Here is an 11,522-nt window from a genome sequence, read left to right as displayed (position 1 = left end):
CCCCTCTCCCTCCCCACCTCTCCCTCTCTCCCCCCCCCTCTCCCTCCCCCCTTTCTCCCCCTCCCCTCTCCCTCTCCCCCCCCCCCTCTCCCTCCCTCCCCCCTCTCTCTCTCCCTCCCCCCACCAGGTGGCTCCATGCTGATTTCAGCCTGCTGTACCTTCTTCCTGTTTATGAGTTTCAGCCAGTCAGCGATCATCGCGCTGCAGTGTCTGTTCTGTGGGGTCAGCGCAGCGGCCTGGAATGGCATTGCGGTCGTCACGGTGGAGCTGTACCCCACCTCCAAAAGGTACTGACTCACACCGGCATGCAATTAATAATAACATCAACAACAATAATAATATTTAGTTCATGTTGTTAGCTTGTTCATGTCCTTTTGTAATGCTGCTGCAACAATTCTATTTATATTCCTGTCAGGAATATATAATATCGTCAGGACTCCCTGGAAGAAGAGAGCTTGTATCTCAATGGGACATTCCTGGATAAATAAAGGATAAATAAATATGAATGATTCTCTTTTCTTTGAGTGGTTGTCCGACCCATTAGCTGTACATTAGCTGTTAGTTTACCATTTAGTTTACCCTTTAGATTACCCTTTAGATTACCCTTTAGTTTACCCTTTAGTTTACCCTTTAGATTACCCTTTAGATTACCCTTTAGTTTACCCTTTAGTTTACCCTTTAGATTACCCTTTAGTTTACCGTTTAGTTTACCCTTTAGTTTACCCTTTAGTTTACCCTTTAGATTACCCTTTAGATTACCCTTTAGTTTACCCTTTAGTTTAACATTTAGTTTACCCTTTAGATTACCCTTTAGATTACCATTTAGTTTACCCTTTAGTTTACCCTTTAGATTACCATTTAGATTACCCTTTAGATTACCCTTTAGTTTACCCTTTAGATTACCCTTTAGATTACCATTTAGATTACCCTTTAGATTACCCTTTAGTTTACCCTTTAGATTACCCTTTAGATTACCCTTTAGTTTACCCTTTAGATTACCCTTTAGATTACCCTTTAGTTTACCCTTTAGATTACCCTTTAGATTACCCTTTAGATTACCCTTTAGTTTACCCTTTAGATTACCATTTAGATTACCCTTTAGATTACCCTTTAGTTTACCCTTTAGATTACCCTTTAGATTACCCTTTAGTTTACCCTTTAGTTTACCCTTTAGATTACCCTTTAGATTACCCTTTAGTTTACCCCATTAGATTACCCTTTAGATTACCCTTTAGTTTACCCTTTAGATTACCCTTTAGATTACCCTTTAGTTTACCCTTTAGTTTACCCTTTAGATTACCCTTTAGTTTACCCTTTAGTTTACCGTTTAGTTTACCCTTTAGATTACCCTTTAGTTTACCCTTTAGATTACCCTTTAGTTTACCCTTTAGATTACCCTTTAGTTTACCCTTTAGTTTACCCTTTAGATTACCCTTTAGTTTACCCTTTAGATTACCCTTTAGATTACCCTTTAGATTACCCTTTAGTTTACCCTTTAGTTTACCATTTAGTTTACCCTTTAGATTACCCTTTAGTTTACCCTTTAGTTTTTCCCTTTAGATTACCCTTTAGATTACCCTTTAGTTTACCCTTTAGATTACCCTTTAGTTTACCCTTTAGTTTACCCTTTAGATTACCCTTTATATTACCCTTTAGATTACCCTTTAGTTTACCCTTTAGTTTACCATTTAGTTTACCCTTTAGATTACCCTTTAGTTTACCCTTTAGTTTTTCCCTTTAGTTTTTCCCTTTATATTACCCTTTAGATTACCCTTTAGTTTACCCTTTAGATTACCCTTTAGTTTACCCTTTAGTTTACCCTTTAGATTACCCTTTAGTTTACCCTTTAGATTACCCTTTAGATTACCCTTTAGTTTACCCTTTAGATTACCCTTTAGTTTACCCTTTAGTTTACCATTTAGATTACCCTTTAGTTTACCCTTTAGATTACCCTTTAGATTACCCTTTAGATTACTGTATTATGCCACGCTAAATCAGGTCAGTTTGATAACCCCATAACTCATTGGTCCGCTCATCTTGACATCAAGCAGCGTCCTGCGATGTCTTTGACATTCAGAATCCAGTGGGTCTCAAAAGTTGTTGTTGTTATCAAATTACAACTGACCTGCAAAAATAGCGAATGCACGTCTCGACCCCCTTCGGCACTGACATAAATCAAATGGTAAAAGTTGCGAGATCTTTACTTTGTTTTATTACCGGGACGTTTTTATCTGACAAGTCTGACCTTATCAATAGGATGTGTCATTAATCAGATGATTACCCCTTCCCTAATCCGTCACACTGCAGCTGGGGAGGATTACTCGCCGGAGCCTCAATGAGTGCGCTGTTCTTTTAAATTTCTTCTAAAATGCTTACGGTCTAGAGTCATTATTCTATATCATTTGAATACGACTAGATTATCTACTTCTTATTTACGTCTCTGTAGTGAGAAGAAAGACATCTGTAATCATTACCGCTAAAATCTTTACATCATAAATAATGTGTCGTCGGAGCAGCATTCCTGCCGAATTCCCTTTATAATGCAGAATGGGTTCTTAAAAGTGTAACATGATATTTAAAGCTTACCAGGATGTTTAGAAGGAGTAACACGAAGTAGTTTCAAAAAAGTTTTAATAAAAAAATACAAGGGTTACAAAAGAATGCAAAAATTATCATAGAATCTCTTACAGCAGTAAAAAAAGGCCTCAAGTCACAAAGTACCAAAGGCTCCAGAAAAAAACATGTACAAATCCAAAATCTGTCTATGAACTGGCGAGCTGACCTTTTTAAGAGCAAGTCCGTTGCGTCATCCTCATCAGTACAATCTCCAATCAGTGTACAGTACGTGTACAGTAGTCTCATCCCTCCTTTCCCCTACGTTCGTTACTTTGCAGTTACATATCAAATCAAGTATTGAACAAAAAATCATTTACTATATGTTTTCTTTTTAAGCAGAGAATTATAAAACATATACTCAATACAGCATTATATATATACCTTTATACGTTGGTAGCATATGTGTTTCCATAATCATATATGTGAAAATTAGTTCATAAGAATATAATGCCTTTCTGACTGGAGCTCTCTCTTCATGTCCTTGCATTCCAAGGTTTACTCCCTTTAGACACATTCCATCCTGGAGCCCATCAGTATTGAGATGGAAGCAAATGCCCTGTGTAATGTACAATACACGGTTCCTCCTGCCTGAATAGTCTATACGCATATATATATATATATATATATATATATATATATATATATATATATATATATATATACAGATATATATAGATATATACCTGTACTATTCAATACTCATATACTTAATCATTGGTTATATGTTTACACATCACACATGTAGTTAAATGTTGTATGATAGCTTTTCCCCTCGGTAGAGTGATAGGAGGTCAGACACATGGGGGGAAGCACACATTCTTACAGCACCCTCTCTTAACAGAGAACGGAGCAACTGAACTGCTGTATACATTTATTACATACACAAGAAGTAAAACAGGAATATATATATTTTTTAAATCACTGTCTTCCAACCTCAGAGTTAGAAATCAGGGCTTAAGCTTGGTTACACTTTATTTAAATATGTTTCTTTTAAGCATATGGCTTATTGCCTTGATAAGGGTAAGGCTTCTCATGGTAACTGGACCGTCTTGACTCGTGGTTTGGTCGTCTGGGGGTCCGAGAGGTCATCATTATTTGGTCCGGCTGGCTGTGACCTTTAACAATTACCCTTTAGATTACCCTTTAGATTACCATTTAGTTTACCCTTTAGTTTACCATTTAGTTTATCCTTTAGATTACCCTTTAGTTTACCCTTTAGTTTACCCTTTAGATTACCCTTTAGATTACCCTTTAGATTACCCTTTAGATTACCCTTTAGTTTACCCTTTAGATTACCCTTTAGTTTACCCTTTAGATTACCCTTTAGTTTACCCTTTAGATTACCCTTTAGATTACCCTTTAGTTTACCCTTTAGTTTACCATTTAGTTTACCCTTTAGATTACCCTTTAGATTACCATTTAGATTACCCTTTAGATTACCCTTTAGTTTACCCTTTAGATTACCCTTTAGATTACCCTTTAGTTTACCCTTTAGATTACCATTTAGTTTACCCTTTAGATTACGCTTTAGTTTACCCTTTAGATCACCCTTTAGATTACCCTTTAGATTACCCTTTAGATTACCATTTAGATTACCCTTTAGATTACCCTTTAGTTTACCCTTTAGATTACCCTTTAGATTACCCTTTAGTTTACCCTTTAGTTTACCGTTTAGATTACCCTTTAGATTACCCTTTAGTTTACCCTTTAGATTACCCTTTAGATTACCCTTTAGATTACCCTTTAGTTTACCCTTTAGTTTACCCTTTAGATTACCCTTTAGATTACCATTTAGATTACCCTTTAGATTACCCTTTAGATTACCCTTTAGTTTACCCTTTAGTTTACCCTTTAGATTACCCTTTAGATTACCCTTTAGATTACCCTTTAGTTTACCCTTTAGATTACCCTTTAGATTACCCTCAGGTGTTGTACGGCTGGTTCTGTCCAGCTGGCCCTGCAGTGTTCTGTAAGGTCTGTCCAGCTGGTCTTGGACCTGCAGCGTTCTGTAATGTCTGTCCAGCTGGACCTGCAGCGTTCTGTAATGTCTGTCCAGCTGGTCTTGGACCTGCAGCGTTCTGTAAGGTCTGTCCAGCTGGTCTTGGACCTGCAGCGTTCTGTAAGGTCTGTCCAGCTGGTCTTGGACCTGCAGCGTTCTGTAATGTCTGTCCAGCTGGACCTTCAGCGTTCTGTAAGGTATGTCCAGCTGGTCTTGGACCTGCAGCGTTCTGTAAGGTCTGTCCAGCTGGTCTTGGACCTGCAGCGTTCTGTAAGGTCTGTCCAGCTGGTCTTGGACCTGCAGCGTTCTGTAATGTCTGTCCAGCTGGACCTGCAGCGTTCTGTAAGGTCTGTCCAGCTGGTCTTGGACCTGCAGCGTTCTGTAATGTCTGTCCAGCTGGTCTTGGACCTGCAGCGTTCTGTAATGTCTGTCCAGCTGGTCTTGGACCTGCAGCGTTCTGTAATGTCTGTCCAGCTGGTCTTGGACCTGCAGCGTTCTGTAAGGTCTGTCCAGCTGGTCTTGGACCTGCAGCGTTCTGTAATGTCTGTCCAGCTGGTCTTGGACCTGCAGCGTTCTGTAATGTCTGTCCAGCTGGTCTTGGACCTGCAGCGTTCTGTAATGTCTGTCCAGCTGGTCTTGGACCTGCAGCGTTCTGTAAGGTCTGTCCAGCTGGTCTTGGACCTGCAGCGTTCTGTAAGGTCTGTCCAGCTGGTCTTGGACCTGCAGCGTTCTGTAAGGTCTGTCCAGCTGGACCTGCAGCGTTCTGTAAGGTCTGTCCAGCTGGTCTTGGACCTGCAGCGTTCTGTAAGGTCTGTCCAGCTGGTCTTGGACCTGCAGTGTTCTGTAATGTCTGTCCAGCTGGTCTTGGACCTGCAGCGTTCTGTAAGGTCTGTCCAGCTGGTCTTGGACCTGCAGCGTTCTGTAAGGTCTGTCCAGCTGGCCCTCAAGTTTCAAGTTTCAAGTTTCTTTAATAGTTGTCATACAGAAGTACAGAATACTTTTATACAAAATGCTTCTTACTGTTACGCTCCAGAGACTGTGCTAGACAAGATAAGTATGAAATAAAATAAAGTAGCATGTAAAAAGAAGTAAAAATAGAAGTCACAGTGTTCAGTATATACATATGTACAATGTTCGATGCAGACTAGAAGTAACTGAGTTACCATACAATATACAATATACTATGCAATATACTAATATACAATACTATATAGTGCAAAGCAGAAATGGGATGAGGTACAATTTAGGTACAATTTACAGTAAGGTGTACGAGTTGTAGTGCAAATCCTTTACCAATAAATATAAAGTGTGGGGGTGGGTGCTACAGTGTGTTTGTTTAAAGTGAGTGTGTGCGTGTGGATGTGTGTGTGCTGTGTGCATTTGATGGTTGTTGCATAGTGTTTATTGTTCGTTGAGCAGCCTGATGGCCTGGGGATAGAAGCTTCTTCTGAGTCTTTCTGTGCTTGCCTTGAGACTCCGGTATCGCTTGCCTGACCGCAGCAGTTCAAAGAGGCAGTTGTTCGGGTGGCTGGAGTCCTTGATGATTCTCTTAGCCTTGCCCCTGCACCGCTTGTTGTAAATGTTCTGGAGGGTGGGAAGCCCCCCTCCAATTGTGCGTTCCGCTGAACGTGTCACTCTTTGTAGTCTGCTTCGGTCTTGTGCAGTGCTATTCCCAAACCAGGAGGTGATGTTGCCAGTCAGGATGCTCTCTATTGTACATGAGTAGAAGTTCTTAAGGATCTTCTGACTGACTTGGAACTTCCTTAGGCGCCTGAGGAAGTAGAGGCGTTGCCGTGCCTTCTTCACAACACTGTCAATGTGTGTGGTCCATGTCAAGTCCTCGGATATGTGGGCTCCGAGGTACTTGAAACTGTTCACTCTCTCAACCGGTGCCCCGTCGATGCTGAGGGGGCTGTAGTCCTTGACCCCCGACCCCATGTATCAATGCTGCGTGCGCACAATCATTTCTAAGCAAAGTGTGGGATTTATCAATTTGAACGTGTGCTTGAGAATGTGCGTATATCTCGTCACAGCTCGGACCGTGCGTACCTGTCACCAGGCGGTAGAATAGGAAGACTGCAGACGGACGGAATAAGCTTTCATGCATTAGAGTTCCAACAAAGACGTGTTTGGTATGACTCATAATTTATTATAGTTAATTGTAAAATAGAGAGTGTAATTATTGTCAAACCCTAGAATAGGTCTTTCAGAATGAATGCAGCATGGTTTATCCTGCGTTATCGGAGGACTTGTCATGGATATGGCAGTCTATTTGCTGAGAGAGTAGAGTCCGCTAACCGAGACACAAATCCACTTTTTTTTCTCCTCTTTTTCTATTTTTCTCCCATTCCAATTTCACTGTGCCAATTCTCCCCTCCCCTGTCATGAATGTTGCTTGCATATGCCCCCCACTGGCCGGTTGTAGGGAGGATAGAAGCCTTGCATCACGTGTCCCCTCCGATACACGAGGAGGCAGCCTGTCACATCTTTTCACCTGCCAGCACGGACTCTCATTGGCGAGGTGTAACGTGTGGGAGGCTCACACTACCCCCGCCATTTCCTGTCTCTGCTGTGCAGGCATCCCCCAACCGACCTGTAGGAGTCGCTGTCCACAACGTCCAGATTACCACCCATCGACTTCCACCCGCTAACTCTGCCAATTGAGTTAGTATGACGGCCGGCCCAAGCCGGAGGCAGCGCTGACAGCCGGATTTGAGACCAGTGTCTTTTGCGTTGGTGACGAGCACAATGTCTGCTGTGCCACCCAGCCGCGATTTGATGCATTTTTGTCAGAAACTGGCAAAGCGAGACAAGCCCCTCAATAGCCCCGCCTCGAGAACGGTGGCTCACATTACATTCACCCTGAGCCCCTGAGAATGTGCTTCATACGAGAAATATTCAAAGTTTCAATCTGTTTGCACATTAGTATACATTCACAGTGTTCGATGACCATTTTGGTCTGAAACGCAGATGATAATCCTCACAAAGCGAATGTTGATGTTATCCAGGCAAACGTTCATTCAAGCGAGGCATTGCAATCAATACAGCTGTTTGGCAAAGCACCAGCGGCCTCCCCCAAAGCACCAGCGGCCTGCCCCAAAGCACCAGCGGCCTCCCCCAAAGCACCAGCGGCCTCCCCCAAAGCACCAGCGGCCTCCCCCAAAGCACCAGCGGCCTGCCCCAAAGCACCAGCGGCCTGCCCCAAAGCACCAGCGGCCTCCCCCAAAGCACCAGCGGCCTGCCCCAAAGCACCAGCGGCCTCCCCCAAAGCACCAGCGGCCTCCCCCAAAGCACCAGCGGCCTGCCCCAAAGCACCAGCGGCCTCCCCCAAAGCACCAGCGGCCTCCCCCAAAGCACCAGCGGCCTCCCCCAAAGCACCAGCGGCCTGCCCCATTCCTTTGTTGTTGTTTGTGGCTGTTTCTCAGGTGGCGTATTGAACGCAGCTCTGTTCTTTCCTCCACGTGGAACGTCCACCTTGCAAACATTGCAACTGGCTATTGGACTGGCTTTGGTTTCAATTTTAAAATGCTTCCAAACTTCTGACATTTTGTCTAGCTGCTCCGAGTCATCAGGTGTTGCGGGAGCAACTGTGTAAATCAAATGAAATGCGTTCTTCTGCTCTGTGCGACAATAAATAAATTAATAATGATATGTAATTTAAAACCAAAACTAAGGCCTCAGTATGAGTTTAAGATGTGAACATGGTCATGTTTGTTGAATAAAATAAAAAAGAAACTAAATTCTTTTTTTACTCCCGATTTCTTTTTCCCGATCGCGACCTTCTGAAATTCATGTGATCGACCCCAGATCCCGATCACGTGATCGGATCGAGACATCCCTAGTAAGAACCTTCCGTTCAAGATGTGAAAAAGAAATTATTTTTTCATCCATACATTCCCGTTTTAAACCGTGGTGAATATAATTATGGTTTTAGAGCGGTCTAGGGTAATTCCTGGGAGGCTGGTAACGTGTATTATACTAAATACATTGGCATTTCGTCCCTACACACGCTACAATTAAAAAATCAAATGCATATGATAGTTATTATGTTCTATCATGAATGCATGAAAGGGTGGGGGGGGGTCGTTTTTTGATGCTTTGATCGCGACCAACGGCATACGTTGTGGAGTAACGTTACAGTAACACTTTCGGAACGCAATGAAGGCATGCTTTGATCGACGCAAGATTGATATCATATAGCCCTTACCTTGACTAGGATGTACTCCAAAAAGAATATTCCAATTATCTGATCGCCATTCCATATTGATGTCCATCGTGTCGCCAACATAATCCATCCCACAACACCGATCGGGATTATTTGATTCTTCTCAATCCGAGCGTTATAACTGCTCGTCTTGCCCGGAGAAAAAGAGCAGAGCCAGACCCATATAATCGACGCACAGCTCAAGACACAAGGTTTCAAAGGGTGTTCAATACTGCCGCCTGGTAGGATGCGGCCGGTACTGCACCTTTGGAGTCCCAGTATGCCTTTTACAGGCAACATACAGCTTTACAGCTCCCTGACATTGAATAGGGTATTAAAAACGACCCAGAATCGTTTATGGCACTGAGAGTGTTAAGGTTCCCTGAGCTTCTTCTAATTTAGGAGAAACTGCCTTCTCTGTTAGCGCTCTGTACTCTTCTCTGTTAGCTCTCTGTACTCTTCTCTGTTAGCGCTCTGTTAGCGCTCTGTACTCTTCTCTGTTAGCTCTCTGTACTCTTCTCTGTTAGCTCTCTGTACTCTTCTCTGTTAGCTCTCTGTTAGCTATCTGTTAGCGATCTGTACTCTTCTCTGTTAGCGCTCTGTTAGCGCTCTGTACTCTTCTCTGTTAGCGCTCTGTTCTCTTCTCTGTTAGCTCTCTGTACTCTTCTCTGTTAGCTCTCTGTACTCTTCTCTGTTAGCTCTCTGTTAGCTCTCTGTTAGCTCTCTGTACTCTTCTCTGTTAGCTCTCTGTACTCTTCTCTGTTAGCTCTCTGTTAGCTCTCTGTACTCTTCTCTGTTAGCTCTCTGTACTCTTCTCTGTTAGCTCTCTGTAGCTCTCTGTACTCTTCTCTGTTAGCTCTCTGTACTCTTCTCTGTTAGCTCTCTGTACTCTTCTCTGTTAGCTCTCTGTTAGCTCTCTGTTAGCGCTCTGTACTCTTCTCTGTTAGCTCTCTGTACTCTTCTCTGTTAGCTCTCTGTACTCTTCTCTGTTAGCTCTCTGTTAGCTCTCTGTACTCTTCTCTGTTAGCTCTCTGTTAGCTCTCTGTACTCTTCTCTGTTAGCGCTCTGTACTATTCTCTGTTAACGCTCTGTACTCTTCTCTGTTAGCTCTCTGTACTCTTCTCTGTTAGCTCTCTGTACTCTTCTCTGTTAGCTCTCTGTTAGCTCTCTGTACTCTTCTCTGTTAGCTCTCTGTTAGCTCTCTGTACTCTTCTCTGTTAGCTCTCTGTTAGCTCTCTGTACTCTTCTCTGTTAGCTCTCTGTACTCTTCTCTGTTAGCTCTCTGTACTCTTCTCTGTTAGCTCTCTGTACTCTTCTCTGTTAGCTCTCTGTTAGCTCTATGTACTCTTCTCTGTTAGCTCTCTGTTAGCTCTCTGTACTCTTCTCTGTTAGCTCTCTGTACTCTTTTCTGTTAGCGCTCTGTACTATTCTCTGTTAGCTCTCTGTTAGCTCTCTGTACTCTTCTCTGTTAGCTCTCTGTACCCTTCTCTGTTAGCGCTCTGTACTCTTCTCTCTTAGCTCTCTGTACTCTTCTCTGTTAGCTCTCTGTACTCTTCTCTGTTAGCTCTCTGTTAGCGCTCTGTACTCTTCTCTGTTAGCTCTCTGTTAGCTCTCTGTACTCTTCTCTGTTAGCTCTCTGTACTCTTCTCTGTTAGCTCTCTGTACTCTTCTCTGTTAGCTCTCTGTTAGCTCTCTGTATTCTTCTCTGTTAGCTCTCTGTACTCTTTTCTGTTAGCGCTCTGTTAGCTCTCTGTACTCTTCTCTGTTAGCTCTCTGTTAGCTCTCTACACACTTCTCTGTTAGCTCTCTGTTAGCTCTCTGTACTCTTCTCTGTTAGCTCTCTGTACTCTTCTCTGTTAGCTCTCTGTACTATTTTCTGTTAGCGCTCTGTACTCTTCTCTGTTAGCTCTCTGTTAGCTCTCTGTACTCTTCTCTGTTAGCTCTCTGTACTCTTCTCTGTTAGCTCTTTGTACTCTTCTCTGTTAGCTCTCTGTTAGCGCTCTGTACACTTCTCTGTTAGCTCTCTGTACTCTTATCTGTTAGCTCTCTGTTAGCTCTCTGTACTCTTCTCTGTTAGCTCTCTGTTAGCTCTCTGTACTCTTCTCTGTTAGCTCTCTGTTAGCTCTCTGTACACTTCTCTGTTAGCTCTCTGTTAGCTCTCTGTACTCTTCTCTGTTAGCTCTCTGTACTCTTCTCTGTTAGCTCTCTGTTAGCTCTCTGTACTCTTCTCTGTTAGCTCTCTGTACTCTTCTCTGTTAGCTCTCTGTACTCTTCTCTGTTAGCTCTCTGTACTCTTCTCTGTTAGCTCTCTGTTAGCTCTCTGTACTCTTCTCTGTTAGCTCTCTGTTAGCTCTCTGTATTCTTCTCTGTTAGCTCTCTGTACTCTTTTCTGTTAGCGCTCTGTACTCTTCTCTGTTAGCTCTCTGTTAGCTCTCTGTACTCTTCTCTGTTAGCTCTCTGTACTCTTCTCTGTTAGCTCTCTGTACTCTTCTCTGTTAGCTCTCTGTTAGCTCTCTGTACACTTCTCTGTTAGCTCTCTGTTAGCTCTCTGTACTCTTCTCTGTTAGCTCTCTGTACTCTTCTCTGTTAGCTCTCTGTACTCTTCTCTGTTAGCTCTCTGTACTCTTCTCTGTTAGCTCTCTGTTAGCTCTCTGTACTCTTCTCTGTTAGCTCTCTGTACTCTTCTCTGTTAGCGCTCTGTAC

The 11,522-nt window shown here is 42.9% G+C and overlaps 1 protein-coding gene across 1 annotated transcript in view; it reads left to right on the top strand.

The window, feature by feature from the left end:
* The window catches only part of LOC311247653 (synaptic vesicle glycoprotein 2B-like), a gene marked incomplete at both ends in the record, with an annotated part of 161,147 nt that overhangs the window by 139,073 nt on the left and 10,552 nt on the right, over positions 1-11,522 (top strand). Inside the window, one exon of the mRNA XM_084338666.1 lies at positions 128-287. Coding sequence (XP_084194792.1) covers positions 128-287 — 160 coding nt within the window. The remainder of the gene's footprint in view (positions 1-127; positions 288-11,522) is intronic.

Source organism: Notolepis coatsorum (genome assembly GCF_963971535.1).
Source record: "Notolepis coatsorum genome assembly, contig: SCAFFOLD_356, whole genome shotgun sequence".
NCBI classification, from domain to species: Eukaryota; Metazoa; Chordata; class Actinopteri; order Aulopiformes; family Paralepididae; genus Notolepis; species Notolepis coatsorum.
The sequence above is the reverse complement of the archived record's forward strand: the minus strand, read 5'-3'. Positions and strand labels throughout refer to the sequence as shown.